The sequence below is a fragment of the Ceratotherium simum genome, chromosome 1 (assembly GCF_057802395.1).
Source record: "Ceratotherium simum simum isolate JZ-2026a chromosome 1, ASM5780239v1, whole genome shotgun sequence".
Taxonomy (NCBI): Eukaryota; Metazoa; Chordata; class Mammalia; order Perissodactyla; family Rhinocerotidae; genus Ceratotherium; species Ceratotherium simum.
The window spans coordinates 79700005-79721144 of NC_141900.1; the positions used below are offsets into that span (position 1 = coordinate 79700005).

Genomic DNA, 21140 nt, shown 5'->3' on the forward strand with positions numbered 1-21140 from the left:
TGAAAAGAAGTCAATCTTGAGATTTTTATCATATTTCTATGAATTTTCAGAAATTCATCTCTGAATGCCTTACACACTATTATAATTACCTTATCAATCTTTTTGATATTGGAAAGTAAGATTCAACAGGAATAATGCAAAAAAGAGAGAGGAAGAATGATTTTTTTCTTTGACTTTCCTTTCATTTTCATCATTTTCTCAATTTTTTCTCCAAATATTAAAAACCTGTGTTGGTTTTTTTTTTTTTTTCACTCATTCTTTCTTTGTTTTAAACTTTAGTTTTCTTCAGTTGATATTTTTATGTTGGGGACTGGTGGAGTACTGTTTCTCTACACAGGATGTCTTTTTAAATGTGTTTCTATTTAGAACACTAATTGGTCAAGACGTATAGTACATGGACATTGAGGGGTAGTTAACTGTAGATGTCTTAGTGAAGCATTTATTCATTCACTAAATGTTTATTTTACCCTTAAGAAAGGTGCTGACAGACATATTTTGTTCAAATAAGTACAAAGTGTCTTAGCGGTTCAGGTTGCTATAACAAAATACTGTAGACTGTGGCTTATAAAGAAAAGACATTTATTTCTCGCAGCTCTGGAGGCTAAGTCCAAGATCCAGGCGCCAGCAGATTTGGTGTCTAGTGAGGGCCGTTTGCTGGGCCACTATTTTTCACCGTGTCCTCATGTGGGGGAAGGGATGAGGGAGCTCTCTGGAGTCTCTTTCGTTGGGGCACTAATTCCATTCATGTAGGCTCTGCCCTACATGACCTAATCACCTCTCAAAGGCCCCACCTCCAAATACCAGCACATTGGGGATTAGGTTCCAACATATGAATTTTGGAGAGACAAAAACAGTCAGTCCCTTGCACAGGGATTCTGTAAAAATCAAATGAAGACGAATAGAAGATGCCTATGAAAATGTCAACTAATTGTGCAGCCCCTTCCTTCCTGCCTCTCCTGCATTCCTGCCAGCTTAATCTCTCTGATAAGGCAGCCGTGAGCTCCTTACTCTTCCAAAGCCTCAGTGCCCGGCACTGGCCTACCCAGCTACGTTTGATCACAGTCTGCCTTCCCATCTCCCTATGTAGAATCCCTCGGCATCCACTCTTTACTCATTGGACCAAGCTGGACTGCTCACTTCTCTCTGAGCATTGCCTGCACTTTTCTGCCACGTTGAGTTTGCTCAGATTCATCACTCAACCAGACGTGCTCTTGGTTCCGTCTCTGCCTGTCAGATTCTACCCATCCCTCAAGGCCTGCCTGTGTGCTCGCTTTTGATATCCATCTTTACTCCCCTTCATCCCATCGACTCCTTTAGGCATTTGTCTACTTTTTATTTAACACGGCCCCAACCTTCTGGAATGCAAGAATAAACAAGCAAGCAAACAAACTTGAGCTCATGCATTTTTCCTACAGAGCCTAGAATTGCTTTCCATTCTGTTTGGAATAGAGAGCTCACAGTATATAAATATTGGATGTTGTACAGTCATTTGCTGCACAAAGACTATTTCACAAGCATTTAATTTGTTTCTACTATATGCCAGACTCAGAGTTTGGCAATAGGATATGGATAAAATAGATAGACAAAATACAGTCTGTTAAGTGCTCCAATAGAAGTAAGCATAGGAAATTTATAGGAATGGTACTAATTCAGGTGAGTCAATAAATGGAGGAAAGAATAGACGAATATATAAATGAATAATTTATTTTAGCTCTCTAGAGCTGACAGTTAGTACTCTGCAGTCCTCCTTATGAGGAAATCACCCTGGTAATCTTCTGCTGCAACTACGTGGAGTGTCCTAATTTCTTCCTTCGCGACAGACGTGGAGTGTCCTAATTTCTTCCTTCGCGACAGTCGCTAACAACACTCCGGTGGATACAGTATAGATCTAATGAGTTCTGTGCACCTGCCTCCTCCGGTACGTCATCCTAGCTTTACTGCGTGGACTGAGGTCTCCAATTGCAACATTAAAAACATTAATTTGGGAATTTTAAAAGTAATGTGTGAGCATAAGTTTCATCTAATGTTTCATTATTAAGACAGGTAAAATATATTTAATGCTTCTTTGATCTCTGTTTCATCTTTGTGCACAATTTTAGCACTTCATTAGTTTACTTCCTCCGGTTTTCTACTTATGAATGAAACATCATCTTTTCAGAGTCTTTTGCAAAAAGAACCTCAAGTTCTTATTTTTTATGGACTTTTCTGTTTTGCAGCCTTTTCACTCAAAAAAGTCCTTTTACCTCTTCTGGCTCTTTTTTCTTCTAATCACAAAAATTAAGGAGGCTTCCTGAGCCTGTATGTACTGGGCACCATGATCTAGTGGGTGTTGTAAACTGGGTCTACACTCAGTGTACTCATTTGATGCACTTCTTATACAATCCAGTTACTCAGGATCGTTGTGCTATGAAATGACAGACAACATAGAGTTTGGACATCCGGTCTTTCTCGATATCCTTCAGCAGAAGTTTAGTAGGGACTACTCAAGAAAATTGTCATATAACAGTCAGATGTGCCCTGCAGTTGAGTTTAGAAATGTTTCTTTAATTGGTCAGTTTTCTTTCTTTTGTTTTTTTCCTACTTCCATTTTATGTTAGATCCCTGTTAGCTCAAACTCATGAAACAACAGACGTCATTTTTCATTTGTCTGGTTCAGTCATTTGACAAATGTTTATTGAACACCCACTGTGTGCCAGGTATTTTAATAGATACTGGGGTGTAGAAACAATAACTAAATAAACATAATTAATATCTTAGAAGAAGAAAAATAAAGTAAGGAGAAGGGATTGAGAATGACCGAGGGAGGGAAGTGTATTTTATACAGGATGCTCAGAGACAGCCTCTCCAGTGAGATGCATTGGAGCAGAGACCTCATTGAGATGAGAGATGAGAGATGAGAGAGCGAGGCTTGCAGACATCTGGGTGGAGCATTCCAGAAAGAGATGGCAGCAGGTGCCAAGCCCTGAGGCCAGGAAAGAAGCCAATATGGCTAGAGTAGAGTGATCACCCAGACAGATAGGAAATGAGATCAGAGAGGATGTGAGTGGTGACATCATGTAGCATCAGTCAGCCATGGTAAGGAGTTTATATTTTATTCTGAGTGGGATGAAAAGGTATTGAAGGGACCTGAGCCAAGGAGTGACACACCATCTGATACGTATTTTAAAAGATTATTTAAGCTATTGATTGTGTTAGTTTTCCTATGCTGCATAACAAATTACTACAAATTTAGTGGCTTAAAACAACACATATTTAGGGCCTGGCCCCGTGGCTTAGCGGTTAAGTGTGCGCACTCCGCTACTGGCGGCCCGTGTTCGGATCCCGGGCACGCACCGACGCACCACTTCTCTGGCCATGCTGAGGCCTCATCCCACATACAGCAACTAGAAGGATGTGCAACTACGACATACAGCTATCTACTGGGCCTTTGGGGGGGAAAAAAAAGAGGAGGATTGGCAGTAGGTGTTAGCTCAGAGCTGGTCTTCCTCAGCAAAAAAGAGGAGGATTAGCATGGATGTTAGCTCAGGGCTGATCTTCCTCACACACACACACAGAAACATGTATTTTATTTATTATTTCACAGCTTCCATGGGTCAAAAGTCAGAGAGGAGGGACTGCTTAGCTAGGAATGTTCTCTGCTCCGGGTCTCATAAATCTAAAATCCAGGTGCCAGCTGGGCTGTGTTCTCATTTGAACCCTGGGGTCCTGTTCCAAGCTTATGTAGGTTGTTGGCAGGGTCACTTCCTTGTGGTTGCAAGATTGAGGTTCAGGTCCCAGTTTGTTGTTTGTTTGTTTGTTTTTTACCATCCTAACCATTTTTTCTACTGTGCTAAAAAACTCATAACATAAAATTTGCCATCTTAACCACTTTTAAGTGTACAGTTCAGTAGTGTTACGTATACTCACGTTGTTGTGAAACAGATCTCCAGAACTTTTTCGTTTTGCCAATCTGAAACTCTATACTCATTAAACAGCTCCCTTTTTCACCTCTCCCTGCATCTCCTGGCAACCACCATTCTACTTTCTCTCACTATGAATTTGACTACTTGAGCTACCTCATGTAAGTGGAATCATATAGAATTTTCTTTTTGTGACTGGCTTATTGTTTGTTTGGTTTTGCTGTGTGTCAGCCTGGGGGTGCTTTCAGATCCTAGAGGCCATTCTCAGTTCCTACCATGTGCCCTTCTCACAACCTGGTAGCTTCTTCAAAGCCAGCAGGAGAATCTCTTAACTTTGAATCTCTCTCTCCCTCCAATTTGCCAAGATGGAGCCTTCTATAACATAACATAATCACAGCAGGGACTCCCCATCGCCTTTGCCATATAAGGTAACCTAATCAAGGGAATGACTATCCCATCATATTCACAGGTCCTGCCCACCCTCAAATAGAGGGGATAATACAGGGTGTGTACACCAAGGCATGGGAATAGTGGGAGCCATCTTAGAAGTCTGCATACCATGTAAGTGGAGAACAGAGTTATGGAAGGAGCAAGAAAAGAAGCTAGAGACCAGTTAGAAGGCACTGGAGATGTCTAAGCCATTGCTTCTCAAAATTTAATGTATATATGAATCTCCTGGGGATTGTGTTAAAGTGTAGATTCTGACTTAGTAAGGCTATGGTGGAGGTCTGACTCCTAACAATCTTCTAGGCAGTGGCGATGCTGCTTGTGGACTAGCAAGATCCAGGCTGGCGAGGACAATGGCTTGAGCTAGGGTAGTAGTGGTGGAGATGAGAAATGGTCTGATTAAGGATACGTTTTGAAGGTAGACCCAAAAGGCCTTGCTGCAGAGGAAACAGAGGCATCAGGATGACTTCTAGGTTTAGGGGATAGCAAAGATTGTAGGAGGAACTAGTTGCAGGGCAGAAATCAAGTGTTCAGTTGTGGATATGCTAACTTAGAATCCAAGTAGAGATGATCACTAAATGCTATGAAAAATAACAGGTTATAAATCATATGCAGTGTTACTAGAGACTTAAAGTTTTATGTTTCTGTACACCACAACTATGAGACTCTTCCTAAGTGTGCTTGGAATTTATTGTACTGTTTTAAAAAACTTAAGCAATAAAAAAGGGCCTTATTGATTCATGCTGCCATTTCTCTCTCTGCTTCTCTCTCTTGCATTGACATTAATAAAACAAGCAGTGGTTCCTTGTCCCTATGCAAATGTTTTTTACCGTGAAATTAACATATTATTACTCAACTCATTAAAGCTGTTCGTAGAAGCAAAAATGTGCATCACGGTTCATATTTAAAGCCTATTGTACTCAAGCACTCTCTCCAGGAATAGAGCTAGATTTTAAAATAAAATGTTTTCAGCACCTATTGATTCTGGTAGATGCCTCACTAGGAGAAAAATTACCTAAGTTTCCCTGGCTATATAGGCAGTTTCATGATGTGGCTATTATTTATTTCCTGGGCTAAATAATGCAGTTAGCTTTGTCCCATTATGAGAGCTTGCATGGAAGTCAATCCTCACTGATTCCCTTATTACAAAAAGAAGATGGCATAGACTGGGGTTGTACGGAGGGCATGTTTACTTATAATTTCTCTAAAAATCAATCATGTAAAATCTTGGCTTCCCCATACTTGTTTTCTGAAGGAAAATCATTTGAAAGGATATAAGCTGAAAATTATGGTGCCACCCTGCTCTTTCATGGGATGGCTGCAGAAATGCTAGAGTTTAACCAGAGAAAAGTTTGACTTGGACTTGCAAAAGTTCATATATTAAATAGAATATACCTGTTCTTGGCGCTGCTTTGGTGCTAGCTAAGTTAGTGTCTAGTGAAATAAGGTTATGAGAGATGGTTCATGGTTTCAGGTAGGGGTGACATAAAGGCAGCACAGGGTAGTTTTGGTTTAGAGGACTGTTCATTCTGTGGAACAGGTGAAAATTCACTTCACTGTAAGCAAAAATCTTTATAGAAAGCATTGCTTTATTTTTCTTATTGTTAAACAATAAAACTTGGTAGGTTTTATGACCAGAAAAAAAACAGGATGGAGGGAAGGGAGGAGACATTTCAAGGATAGCCTGGTGATTATGTTTTTATAAATAAGACCCTGAGCACATAGAAATTAAACCAAGTCATTCAATGGCAGGGGTGACAGGGTCTGAAGGGGCCTACCCTAATGCAGAGTGCTAAGGAAGTCAGAACTTAACACCTATCATCTGGATGACTTCCATTCTGGAACTCTGAGCTAGGTCTGACTACCTGATCTGACAATTAGGCTTTCTGTTGATTTGGAAAAGTGTGATGGCTAAACAAAGCCATTGTTGAGCCCTATACTTGATGTGGTTCTTCTATAGGCCTCTTTTTATTGTGTATCATATTAAAACCTAGAATCTAAATCTAGCCATAATTTTTTTACAAATTAGTTCGAAGATTTCCCAATTTTTCCTACTATTGTATTTATTTTTATAAAATGTGTTAACTACTTGAAACTAACTTCTTCCCTTTTCCTTTCCCTAGGAGCACTGAATCAAAAAAATTGGGGAAAGAAATATCCAACATGTAATAGCCCCAAACAGTCCCCTATCAATATTGATGAAGATCTTACACAAGTGAATGTGAATCTTAAGAAACTTAAATTTCAGGGTTGGGATAAAACATCTTTGGAAAACACATTCATTCATAACACTGGGAAAACAGGTAAAATGTTTGCATTTGTTTGTGACTTTAGTATGTTTCTTGACCCAGAGGATATTTCGATTAGTTTCATCTCGTTTTCCTTTGAATAATGTTCTATGAACTGGATAGAAAGTATAGGTAAAAGAAACCAAATAGAACATAGAAAGTTGGAAGTTTAGACAACATTTTGAAAATGTGTACAAAAAATAAAATGACCAAAGTCATCATGTCATGTGCTCCAGTAATATAACAATACTGATGCCTCCACTAGAAGATGTGGTAAAGATAATGTAATGTATAGCTAATGTAATTTAATAACTCCATCACTGGTTAGTCACTTAATCAGGATTTCCTTTTCTTGAGCATTATAGTTTGATCTTGTCTGCTCAGCCTCATGATATATTCAATATTTGGATATGAAAAAAGCAATTGAGTATAATTGAATTTTAAGAAAAGAAATTACTAGCCCTTCTATATAGAAAGTTTAAAATTATGTACCATTCTTAGGAAGTACTCTCTAAATGCTTTTCTTTTTGAGACTATCTTTTTTTAAAAAACATGCAAAATATAATACTACAAAAAAAAATTCCGGTAACCAATAGATGGACAAAATAGTTTTCAAAAAGTGAATACCTTTCCTTTTCTCATATTTTCAGTGAAATTGTATGTAATCAGGAAGTTAGATAAAAAATGAGTATACTCATGGGAAATAAAAAATATTCAAAATTATAATAGTAGCTACTTTAGGGTGGTTATATCATTAGTGATTTTTTTTCTCTATTTTTCATATTTTGGTGATATAATTACTTGAATGTAGTAATTTAGTTTTAAATCCTGTTAGGGTAGGAATTTTTCTACATCAGTTCCTAATACATAATATTTACTCAATAAGTATTTTTGAATGAATATTTAGGATTATTACATGTTATAATATATTAATTAAATACATGAAAGTATTTTTTCCCAAATCTTGACATTTTCTTTACCAGTTTTGAAGGATGTTACAAAGCAGTAAGGCATGTAATCTCTGCTTTATTTTTCTTAGTGGAGGGTGGTCAAGCACTTGATCTTTAGAGCTACACTTTTGGGGTTCAATACTGGCTCTTTAAATTATAGTGTGGAACTTTGAGCAAGTTATTTAATCTCTCTGTGACTCAATTTCCTTATCTGTAAAATAGAGATTATAACGATGTCTCGTTCCTAGGATTGTGTGAGGATCAAATGTTTAAAAGATGTAAAGTACTTAGGGTAACACATGGAACATTGTAAGTGATAAATAAACCATTATTGTTATTGTGTTTGTCATTATTATTATTATTATTGTTATGATTATTAGTGGAAGTTTTTATCTCTAGCTGGCTGGTCAATATGTTGGATTCGGTCCCTAATGCCAACAGTGGTTTCTGCCTAATGGAACCAAGACTATTTAAATCTGATTGAGAAACATTAAGTCTTCCATTAGCCTCTCAAGAGAATCATTAATCTCCAGATGACTCATAAAATACAGTCAGATAATATCTGCTGCAGAACTCCAATAGGAGAGTTTAAGATTTTGAGGGTTACTACTCAGGGTTCAAACATGAGATGGCTAAAACCGCTTCAAGAGGAGTGGGTTTCCCACCTTCTTTGCCACAGCCTAGGACAGAGGTTCTGGAGCTTGATGAAGCCTGGGGTGATGCTTGGAGTGATAAGGAGGTGGGACAAAAACAGCAGCCTGAAAAGGAGTAGAAATGGGCTGAAAGTGAGAAGGTGAGGGGCACTCCCCAGAGAGGACTTGCTTCTCTCCGCTTTTCTGTTCCTTCTCCCTTTACTCTGTCCCCTCACTACCATCAGATGCCTTAGGGAAGCAGAGTTTTGGGGGAACCACAATCTCAGGACACTGAACAAAAGAGGGCAGGTGCACTGACTGGCTTCTGCTATTAGAGTCATATAGCAGTTAAGGTCTTTGGTTTAGTTTACATTTGTGGCAACAAGGTACGTTGAGTATATTGTACAGAGTTACAAGTTCAGCTTCCAAAATGGCGACTTAATTTTTTTTTAATTTATCCAATAAATGATTTTCTTAATGTAACTTTAATAGAAGAAAATGTAGTTGAAGTTTGTAATTTTGATTTTCAGAAACTCAGGTGCAATTTTATTGTTTTGTGTTGTTTTGTTTTAGTGGAAATTAATCTCACAAATGACTACCGTCTCAGTGGAGGAGTTTCAGAAATGGTGTTCAAAGCAAGCAAGATAACTTTTCACTGGGGAAAATGCAATATGTCATCTGACGGATCAGAACATAGTTTAGAAGGACAAAAATTTCCACTTGAGGTAAGTCAATAGTTCCACAGGTTACTGTTTCATTTTCTAAGTTATTGAGATTTTATTTAGCATTTAATTTGATTAGTTTGTAATCAAATTTTGTAATTTATACAGTTACATCTCGTTTACTTGGTTAATATCTGCTTTCCTCACTAGACTAAGCTCAATAAGACCCATATTTGATTTTCCACTTCCTGGTAACCTAGAGTGTCCCATTATGGATGATCAATAAATGTTGATGAGTGAATAAATGAACAAAATTCTTTCCATAGCTCAGTAGGAATAAAAGAGGAAATTGCATCAACATACTGGAGAATCGAAGAAATGCAAATTAAAATGAGAAAATTTTTCAGCTTTAAAATTGGCAAAATAAATATAATTATAATGGATAATGAGTATGTGGTGAAGTAAACACTTTCATACATGTCTGAAGAGAGTATAAATTGGTAAAATTTCTGGGAAGCAGTTTGCTTATTTTATCAAGAACTTTAAATGTTTTAATCTCAATACCCATCATTTCAATGCTCAAAAAATCATGGACAGATTTATAATAATAAAAAGTTGAAAAAAAAGGCATGATTAAATACATTATGATGGAATATTATAGGTCTTGTAAAAATCATGTTTTGAATGATTTACAAAAAAATTCTTCATCATAAGATATTAATGCTTTTAAGAAGCAGAATATAAAATAGTATACATAGTATTGTTATTCTGATTATGTAAAACATGAAAAATAATTAAATAGTGGCTTTGAGTACAGAGCCTGAGTCAAATGGACTAGGTATGAATACTGGCTTCACCATTTAGTTATTGGCTATATTGACATGACATTGTGCAAACAATTTAATGTACCTAAGCTTCTGTTTGTCTTCTGTGAAATTAACATAATAGTAATAGTACTGCCTGTAAAGTTAGTATGAGGATTATATGAGAGAATGAATTATTACTATTGTAAAAATGATTGAGGGAAACTAAGAAAACATTAACAGTGCTTTTCTCTGGGTGATGACGTTGTTGGTGCCTTTACTTTGCTCCTTTAAAATTTCTATATTTTCTAAATTACCTATAATGAAACTATATTACTTTTATAATCCAAAATAGTTACTGATAATAAAAATAAGACTAGAGTTAATTATCTCTTAAAGAACTAAAATTTTTTTTTAATGTGGATAAGCACATTCAAATTTATGGCTTCTAATTTGTTTATGTTTTTTAAAAATATATTAAGGAAGAGGACATTTATCAAATTTGGTTTGTCAAAGTAGTGAAAGTCAACTCACTAATACATAACACTCTCAATTCTCAGAGTTTAGCTGTCTCACAATATTACCCATTTAGAACAAAGATGAAAATTAAGAAAACCCTAACAACAACAACAAAAGCCCTGAGCCAGCAAAATAAATGTGCACATTTAGTACAGAACCTGTTCACTAAACCTCATGTATTTTTCTTGTTTAAAAGCCCCTCAAGGGGCTGGCCCCACGTCATAGTGGTTAAGTCCTTCGAATTCCGGTTTGGTGGCCTGGGTTTGCGGGTTCAGATCTTGGGCGTGGACGTGCACCACTCGTCAAGCCATGCTGTGGCGGCAACCCAGATACAAAATAGAGGAAGACTGGCACAGATGTCAGCTCAGGACTAATCTTCCTCAAGCAAAAAAAAAAAAAAAAAAAAAAGAGGAAGATTGGCAACAAATGTTAGAGCAAATCTTCCTCACCAAAACAAAAAAAAGCCCCTCAAGTTGTCTGTCAGAAGTATTGTTTGTTTGTTGTTTTTTTAAAACCTTCTCCATGTAACTGTGCAAGCAGGGAAACTGAGGAGCATCCTTGATTTGCTCTTTTTTCCTGGTCTCCCACATCCTGTAATCAAATCTTCTCAATTCTGCCCCTAAATGGTGTAGGAGGTTAGAGAAAAGTTCAAACCACCTTTGGCTCTTACTTGGATTGTTAATGTCCCTGACCTGTCTCCCTCTCTCCAGCCTCGCCCCCTCCCCACCGCTGTGAGCAGGATGATCAACGACTTTCCTTTGCCCTCAAGACGGAACTGCTGGGCTAGCCTCATGGTCCTTTCTGGTGTGGCCCCCGCCTACCCCTCCAGCTTCATCTCTCTCCTCTTCTCTCATATACGCTCAGCGGAAATCACAGCAAACTGTTTTCAGTTTCCCACATTTCTCATATTTGCTTGCCTAGTGGCCTTTCCCAAGCCAGTCCCTCTGACTTGAACACACATTCATCTCTTTTGCCTTTTCATCTGTCAGCTCTTAAGCTGCCCATCCTTCAGGGGTCAGCTTAGAAATCCTCTCTCTGAAAAGGCTTTGGTGACCACACAAGGCAGGAGCCACTGCCATCCTCTGCCTCACACCTGCTATTTCTCTGATCGTAGCCCTAGCCACACATTAATCTTCTCAGAGGCTTTCTCCTCTCCCCTTCATTATACTTCTAAACTAGCTGAGTTGCCTGATTTCCAAGCCTATGACATGAGGAGCACCAAATTATAGGTGAATAGAGGCTGTTATAGACAGATATATGGACTGAAATAGAAATTAATAAGGGATAGCCTCAGAGCAGGAGAGGAAACTTAAAATAAGGAACTTAAAACTCTTGCTATTTTTCCGGTCAAAGCAGAGAGTCCTTGAGAGTTTGGCTGTTAATACAGCACAGTATGGTAATGTCCAAAAATGGTAACTCAGACCATCAAGAAAGGCATGTCCATTCAGGAAATAATGAAACCATATTTGAAAGAATTCCAGAAAAATAGTTAAAATAACATTTGATAATTTTTTACATTTGATAATTCCTCTAGTAAATTATTACTTCAGTGTCCCCTGCTCATCTCAAAGTGCTAATTTCTGTTCTATATGTGTCTAACTTTGTATTTCTGTCCTCATTGAAGGATGGTAAGTAATAGTAAACGTAGTTGTATATACAAGTAATTGATAAAATATTTTGAAATACACAGAATATAGAGTTATACGGTTTATAGAATCTTTCAAATAGAATTTACTGAATTGGTAAATTATTTTATTGTCTTTTTGCTGACTTTTGTGAAGACTTCTTATATAATAAAGCTATCATTGTTATATTTATAGATGCAAATCTACTGCTTTGATGCAAACCGATTTTCAAGTTTTGAGGAAGCAGTTAAAGGAAAAGGAAAGTTAAGAGCTTTGTCCATTTTATTTGAGGTAATCATTATACGTAAATTTAACACTAACTTTTTAATCACATTGACTATTGATGTGAAATATCAAAACATACTTTTTTAGCAAATAGGAGAGCTCACAGGTGGAATGATAACTGGTGGTCCTTTTCAAAGACAATGACCCCTTGGCTAGTATGTTTAAGGGAGGCTCTGGCATTCATTAATTTCTTCTGTCACTTTCAGCTGGAGCACTCTGTTCTGACTGTACAGATTTTCTTATTTGTACATGCAAAGCATCATAATGATATGGCAGTAACTGTGAATCATAACATTTTAAATTGTATTTTTCTTAGTGGAAAATTTAAAAGTTACCTGGTTTTTGTTTATTTGTTTTTACCTTGCTGTAAAAACAAAGTGTACGTTTGGCGGACATTACTTTTGAATACTTAAAATGGAATTCACTAATCTTTACATTTTATTGAACAGTTAATCAAATATTTTATTGTTTTTAGAATGCCATTCTTCTTTACAGGTTGGTATAGAAGAAAATCTGGATTACAAAGCAATTATTGATGGAGTCGAGAGTGTTAGTCGTTTTGGTAAGCTATTTGGAGAAATCTCTTTTTCAAGATTCCACTTTGAATGGGTCTGAATTACAATATTTACAATATTACAAAAACCACTTGTTCCAGAAGGAAGAAAGAAAGACATTTTTAAAGAGGAGAAATCTCTCACTTCTTACTCTTGACGATTAATACATTTCTCACTAAAAAACAATTTATCAGAAATTTTTGTCAAATAAAAATCATAAAATAATGTAAGTAGGAAGTTGAAGTTTTATAGTGTTTTATTCTTGAAAATAATCTAATTACATCATGCATTTAAGATGTATTTATTCTGTCTCTGCCTTGTACGTCTCTTAAAGAAACCAGTTAATTTTATAAAAATCACATTTTAAAGTGAAAAGAAAATTGTTTACTCAAGTTAAAATTTTTCCACTGGTGGTTTCCTTGATAAATCCTTTGCTTTACCAGTATGAGGAGACAAGATTTTTGGAAGAAGGTGAATGCTTACATAGAACAAGATGCAATATGCTTTGATATTGTTCTGCCCGCTAGCTCATGGATCTTGTAATTGTCACAGCAAATGCTTTTGACAATATTGGCAATAGACAGCAAACCTGTTATTATTATTTTATTTTTATTAAGCACTCACATACAGCGTATTAATGCTGCCCCGTGTTATCAATAAAATGAGGATTATTCCTCTCCGGGAAGCTGCAAAATTTGAAATCAGAAACACAACTCAGATAGATCCTTTTCTTGAAAGTGGACGCCTGGCCTAGGATTGATTCATCTCTGTCAATTACATGTGAGGACCTGAACTGACCGAACTTTTCAGAAGTCTGGAATATGTGCACACCTGCAGTGCGGCTTTCATTTTTGTTTTAAAGGTGCAGTCAAATGTAAGATGAAGCTGTTATCTCCCTCCATCCACTTAGATTGCAAAATTCAACATGGAATGTCATAGGCTATACTTAATTTTTCCCTCACTTAGTCACAAAGTGGATTCTATCCAGACTGAAAGAAGGCAGCTAATTTGAATTCCTGCACTTAAACTTGTATAAAATATGAATTCTGCGTGTTCCCAGACCTTACACCAGCCTGTGGGGACAAGAGTGATGCTAACACTGTGTTGTCAGTCCTGACTTGTATAACTCTGGGACTTTGCCGCTGTCTCTTGAAGCCTCTTCAGTTATTTCTGAGGGTCTCTAGGAGAGTGCTCATATGAGTTTAAGAACCAATTTGCTCATGTTCTTTGACTAAAGTTTACTTTTTAGTATCTACTATCTGCAAGCCATTGAGGAAGGCACTTGCTCAGAGCCAGGGCTGCCACGTAATACCCTCCCTGAGAATTTGGATTCCGTAACAGTGTTATTTTGCCTATCTCCTGGCTCTTAATTCAGAAGCAGAACTTACAGTTTCTTGGACTAGCTGGGACCACATGCTAGTCGGCCCTCAGTTACCCTCTCGCTCTTCTGTCTCTCTACCCTGCTGCTTGTGCACCAACTTCTTCCCTCCTCCTTTACCAAAAAATAAAATCCTCCATGCCTATCAAATCACCCTCCACATGCTTAATATTTCAATAAGCTCAGCAAGAACACCTAAGCCAGGGTTTAGATCCTAGTCTGTCCACAAAGTTTGTTCCACTATACTCTGGAGATTTATATTAGTTATGTGTTTCAGAACACATGTGAAACATGTGTCAATTTGATTTGAATGGTTGTTAGATATGATCTGTCCAAACTAAATAAGTAAAGTCCTCTTAAAGTTAAACATTTCCATTTTGAGAGTTCTTGGATTAAATCTAGTCCTATTTCAAAGTCTAGAAAATCCCCCAGTGCCCAGTAAACTGAAGGCTTCCCAATATTGGCCCCCAGCCATTGCTGTTAGGAACCTAGAAGATTAAAGGCAGTGTTTGTTTTTAGACACTGACTCTGGAACTGCAGCTAAGCTGCCAAATCCAGCTCCATATCCTCCATGTGATGTGAGTTATCCAAAAAACATCACTTTTCAACCATCGTCCAGATGATGAAAATCTTGTCTTGTTACATCGCTGGTTGGTTGCTCCTTTTTTTATATTTCTCTCCAAGAGACAAACCCACTTCTCTTCCCTTCCCTTCCTTCCACCGTACCTGCTCTACATTAAGCATTGTCTTCTCCATGGAGGAGTGAGAGAGAGGGTGAAGTTGCAGTGATACAAAGATAATACATTAATATTCCCCAAGCAGAGCCCACCAAAAAGAGAACTGTTAGTTGAAATCTTTCAAGTTGCAAGGAAGAGACACACCCTAGTTAACATCATCAGTGATTCTCAAATGGGAATTCTCATCAGAATGACTCATAGTGCTTACTTAATCACAGATTCAGCCCAGGAATTTGTATATTGAAAAATCCTCACAGTGTTGATGTGGCCCCATCTTAAGTCTCATTGTCTTAAGTAATAAGAGTTGGTTTTAAGTATTTACTAGCTCTTCCCTAGCGCTTGGCTCTATTGTGGTCTTTGTCTTTATCTCCCTATCTCTGAACCTCCTCATCTTTCCCCCTCCTACTATCAACCTCCTACAGAAGGGGATCTGATTGATTGGTTAATCACCAATATATGTTCAAATGAATAGTAACCAAATGAATGAATGACTGATCACAAATAGAGTAATGTTGGCTCAGGTGTGATTCTCTCTTGTGTTAACAATAGGTTATTCACATGAAGCACATGTTTTTGCAAGCCACCAAAAACCAACTTAGTCCAATTTTCTCAGAAGGTGATGGTGTAATTGAAAAGCACTACTGTAATAGAAAAGTCTTGTGGTATCAGACAGAAACTTAGGACGTGTACATACGTAACACACAAAAAGGGGTACAAAACAGTTAACATGTCCATAAGAGAGACTAGATAGGTGCTACTGAGGTTCAGAGGCAGGGAGAATGGATTCCATACCAGGGTAAGGGAAGGAGAAATCAAAAACTTTCTTCTGGTTCTTTCTCTTTAATTTTTTTTCCAATTTCAAGAAAATTCTCTATTTCACCATCGTTATTCAAGTCTCACCTCTGTTTTTCCTTCTCTGGCCTTTAATTCTCTTGGTATCAATTCATTTCCCACCTAATTTAGCGTGTAGCAGTAAGTCCATTTCTGGCTTGTTACTTCGTTAGTATTTTCCACATTTCCACAGAACATTTGAAAGATAAATTTGTCTTCACAGAAAAAGAAACAATTGTAGTCCATTGATGATTAAGAAGGAGGTTATTTAATCACAAAATTTTTCAGATATTAAAAACATAAATCTGAAAATGGAAAAACTATTCACATATTAAACACAAATATTTTCCTCAGTTTCTGAGCACTTTAATTTGAATATGAATTCTAATAATCTCATCTCGACATAGGATGAGAGGGAGACATGCTTTTAGAAGTTAGTAATTAATCCATTAAACCAAACATAACTTGAATTTTCTAATAGATTAAAACTAGATTTAGGTTGTGTCAATTTAGTCAATGGGTTTTTACTTCTAAGATTCAGTCTTAAATTCAGACTGGAAGCTGAAGTTATCTACAACTTTATTAACAGCCTTTCTACTTCCTTTAAAAGCTTTTGTAGAAAAATTAACATTTAATCTAATTTTTAATCTAATTTTTGAGGCTTTCTGGGTATGTCCAGTCTTCATAGAGTTTGGAGCTGGACTAGACTATTGAGATCATCTAGTCCAGTCAGTTCATTTTATAATGAGTAAAGTGAGGCCCCAAAAGACTCAAATCTTGTATAGGCTTCTTTCTTCCTGGGATTTTCAACCGTAGCTGAATGTTTGAATCACCTGGGGACACTTTTTAAAAAAAATGCAGATGCCCAGGCACCACCACTAGAGATCTGAATTAAAATGGTCTAGAGTGGGGTCTAGGCCATTGGCATTTTTTTTAAAGCTCCCCAAATGATTCAAATAAGGGGTGAAACTACCACTCTACATTGTGCCACCTCACTTAGACTAGATTAAATTGGCTTCAGGGGCTATTTCTTAATGACCTCAATGTGCTAGCGGAGCAGAGCACATGCACAGGGCTGGGTAGTTAAGAGGATGGGAAAATGAGTCAGATGCAGATCTCTCTGGTAAGTAGATTGCTGCCTACATTAGTGAGGGCTGGTACACAAAAAGCTAAATGACCAAGGCAGTGCTATTGGATGACCAAGGTAAATGCTATTGGAAAGATGCAAAAACAAAAATGGGACTATTCAAGGAGACAGATATAATTGGATTGTTTCAGGATTCTAAGGCCAGATGGACCATTTGGGAAAACTCTACTGATTTTCTGGAGGGATTCTCTCTTATGGATACAAGTTATATATACTTGTATATATAGCAAGAATAAATCAATATTTATAATTGTGTGTATATATATAATACTATCTGGAATATATAATATAAATTACATGATATACATGTTATAATAATAGTAATATATATATATATATATTATCTGGAATATATTTTCCACTCTTTGTCTTGCCTTTTTACTCTCTTAATAGTGACTATTGATGAATAGATCTTGATTATCACATACTAAAATCCATTGTGTGCCATTTCACAAATCTCAACCTGCCATAAGGTTATGAAGATAATTTTCTATATTGTCTTCTAAAAGCTTTATTATTCTGTTCACATTTAGATCTACAATCTATTTAGAACTGATTTGTGATTATAGTTTAGAGAATCAAGGTTAACTTCACTGTATGAAGTAGGGAATCAAGATTAACTTTTTTCCATAAGGATATCCAATTGATACAGCACTGTTTATTGAAAAGGCTGTCCATTCTAACTACACAGTAATTTTTTTCTATCATAAATCAAGTGACCACGTATGTGTGGATTGGGACTCTCTATTCTCTTCCGTTGTTCTCTTTACCTGTCTTTGCATAAATATCTCACTATCATGATTTCTATAGCTTTATATGATAGGTCTTCCTATCATATAGTGAAAATACTCCAGTGAAAGTTCTCCAATAACTTTGTTATTGTTCAAGATTGTCTTAACTTTTCTTTGCATTTCCATTTAAATTTTAAAATCAGTATGTCAGTAAACACACACACACACACATATACACACACACAAGCGCTTCTGAGATTTTGATTAAGATTTCATTGACTCCATAAGTTCATTTGGGGGAAAATCAACACCTTCACAATAATGGATCTTCCAACCCATGAACAGGGTATTTCCAACCATTTTAAGATTTTATCTAATTCTTTCAAGAAAGTTTTGTAATCTTCAATATAGATATTTTATACATCATTTGTTAGATTCACTTGTATTTGATATTTTGTTGCTATTATAAATTATATTATTTTAAATTTCATTTTCTATTGTCTGATACCAGTGCATAGAAATACAGTTTTTGTATATTGGTCTTGTGTGCAGTGACTTTGCCAAATATATTTATTAATTCTAATAGTCTATAAATTATTTTAATATTTTACATGCACAATCATGTTGTTTGCAAATTTTGATGGTATCATTCCTTCCTATCCAATCTTTGTGACCTTTTTTTTTCTTTTTCTTACTTTATTGCACTGGCCTGTTCCTCCAGTTCAATGTTAAATAGAAATGGTGATAGCAGGACATTCTTGTCACATTCTTTATCTCTAGAGGAAGAGCTTTCAATAAGTCATCCTTAATTGTGATGTTTGTTGTTGGCTTTTGAAGATAATCTTCATGAAAATACGGTTTTGTTTTTGTTTTCCAGGAACTAGTATTGAATCTTATCAAATGATTTTACTCTACTTATTGAGATGGTCATATGATTTCTGAATATTTTTATATGTAAAATAATCTCTCCAGCATCTTGCTGGTGTAAAGATAAAACATCTAACCTTATATAATGATATAAATAAGAGCATTTGGAATATGCCAGTTTTATCACCACTTTTGAAATATATCTTAAATGTTCTTAAAATTTCAGTTCTGATTAAATACACAACAAAGCACATATCTCTGTTTCATAGAAGCTTTGAACAGCTAAGTTCCAGTATTGGGATTCCAGCTGAGATGTATGTTATTACTTTGTAGGGAAACAGGCTGCATTAGATCCGTTTGTATTGCTGAACCTTCTGCCAAACTCAACTGACAAGTATTACACCTACAATGGCTCATTGACATCCCCTCCCTGCACAGACACCGTTGACTGGATTGTTTTTAAAGATACAGTTAGCATCTCTGAAAGCCAGGTAATCTTGGAAATTCAAACAAATGAAGTCATTTGATGCAATTTAAAAAGTATTATTTTCTAAGCTTTACTACAGAATATCTGTTTTAAAGCATTTGCTGATGCCTTTGAAGCAGATATGTTAAATTATATTTTAAATTATCTTTACAGTTGGCTGTTTTTTGTGAAGTTCTTACAATGCAGCAGTCTGGTTATGTCATGCTTATGGACTACTTACAAAACAATTTTCGAGAACAACAGTACAAGTTCTCTAGGCAGGTGTTCTCCTCATATACTGGAAAGGAAGAGATTCATGAAGCAGGTATGTACTGAAATATAATTTTTCTACAACTCTCATAGATTTGATATTGTAGGAGTTAATTGTGGTATAATGGAAAATAGACAAGACAGATTTTTAGAAATATTTTGATTGTTAGCTTTGTAGCTTTAGGCACGCTATTTAACTTCTCTGAACCTGTTACCATATTTATAAAATGGCAATTAAAAATATCTTCCTTTGGAGCTGGCCCAGTGGTGTAGTGGTTAAGTTTGCGCACTCCGCTTCGGCGGCCCAGGGTTTGTGGGTTCGGATCCCGGGCACGGACCTATGCACTGCTTATCAAGCCGTGCTGTAGCAGGCATCTCACATAAAATAGAGGAAGATGGGCACAGATGTTAGTTCAGCTCTTTTTGCTAGGGAAGATTGGCAATAGATGTTAGCTCAGGGTTAATCTTCCTCACACACACACACAAAAATATCTTTTCTTCCCCACATGCATAACCCCATTTTGCAGATGAGAAGCACTGAGATTCAGTAAGGAAAGTGATTTTTCTAAAACACAAAGTAATAGATGGCAAAGCCACATAGACACCTCCAAATTTATGGTATTTGCCTGTGCTGAGAGCTGTAAGCGAGGAATGAATAGGGGGCCAAGGTGTTCAGAGCTTCTGACTGAGGTGATCAGGGAACTAGCATGAGAGAACCACCTTTGAGCCGAGTCTTGACCCATGATTTGGGTTTTAAAGTGTGTGTCTTTGTGTTGGCAGCTCCCAGACAAGAGCTACCACCTAGTAGAGATTGAAACCAAGTGCACTGAATTATTAACGAATAAAAAATGTCTTTTCCTCAGCTTCATTCTTTGTGGGGAAAGAAGTTTGTCCTTGTCAGGCCCAGGCAGTGGAGAGACGCAGGGGAAAAGTCTCTGGAGTGCCCTTTGTGCCTTTTGAAGCTGACCCAGCAGTCAGAAGCCTTTGTAAATGTCCAGAGGACACAATCAGTTGCATCTATTGCCTTGTCGTTTTCAGTTTACATTGGGGGTCTACTGGTTCATGAAAGAAATAGTTGAAGTGGCCTTTGCTTTGGGGACTTAAAACCTTTCCAAGTACATGGTCTTTTTTGATCTCAGCCCTGCAATGAATTTTTGGCCGTGTATAATATTAATTTAATAATCTGCTTTTGAAGATTAGGCATTAAAACAGCATACTTTTATTGTTTTAATGTGATATTTGTGAGAATTGTTTATCCTTTAACAGCAAGAACAAAAAATAGAGCACAAGACAACAGTGATGAATGGCTGCATTTAATGTGACATTAACTTTTGAATTAAATTGCCCCAAAGTGAGGAAATTTAATTATATTTCTACCAGCGTTACTAAATACTAAAACATCCTGTCTGGTAAATAATAGACAATTGATTAGAAAAAAGAAACAGATTTAACTATCTCCTTTTCTAAAACCCAAATGCCCAAATAACAAATTAAATAAATATGATTCTTTTTTTAATGTACTGTTATCAGTTATATTTTATTAAAACCCTTGAGTGGCTCCTCATTGCTTTTAGAATAAAGCCAACCCTGTTTGCCATTGCATAGTAGGTCCTGTGTGGGACTTATTAGTCTTAGTACTTACTCCTCTCCAACTAGTTTCCTTCTCTCATACTGCACTCGTTGAGGTCTCCTGCAGAGGGAAGACCACCTTCTCCCAGGCTGCATTTATACATTCTCTTTCTTCACCACGGCATGTTCTTCCCTTCTGTCTTCACTTGCCTGTCTTCTCCTCATTATTCAAGACTCAAGTAGGCCGTTGCCTCCACTAGGGAGCCATATCTGACTCTACCTCCATCCCCACCGAGTCTGGCTCTGGCCCAGGCACAGGACTGTGTACTCATGGAGGCACCATACCAGTAGAGTAGGAGATAAAGGATGCTCATCTGGAGTTGTGTGATGTGCCCAGGTGCTCCTATATTTTATGCAGCCAAACTTCACAGCAGTTGCCATAGTATGATTATTGTCTGTTTACTTATTTGTCTCCCCCAC

At 36.8% G+C, this 21140-nt stretch overlaps 1 protein-coding gene across 3 annotated transcripts in view; it reads left to right on the plus strand.

Annotated features, from left to right (window-relative positions):
• The window catches only part of PTPRZ1 (protein tyrosine phosphatase receptor type Z1), a 177039-nt gene that overhangs the window by 84499 nt on the left and 71400 nt on the right, over positions 1–21140 (plus strand). For all 3 annotated transcript variants that reach the window (XM_014785324.2, XM_087430134.1, XM_087430138.1), the window contains 6 exons: positions 6470–6649; positions 8790–8941; positions 12021–12116; positions 12606–12672; positions 18689–18846; positions 18996–19146. In XM_014785324.2, coding sequence (XP_014640810.2) covers positions 6470–6649; positions 8790–8941; positions 12021–12116; positions 12606–12672; positions 18689–18846; positions 18996–19146 — 804 coding nt within the window. The remainder of the gene's footprint in view (positions 1–6469; positions 6650–8789; positions 8942–12020; positions 12117–12605; positions 12673–18688; positions 18847–18995; positions 19147–21140) is intronic.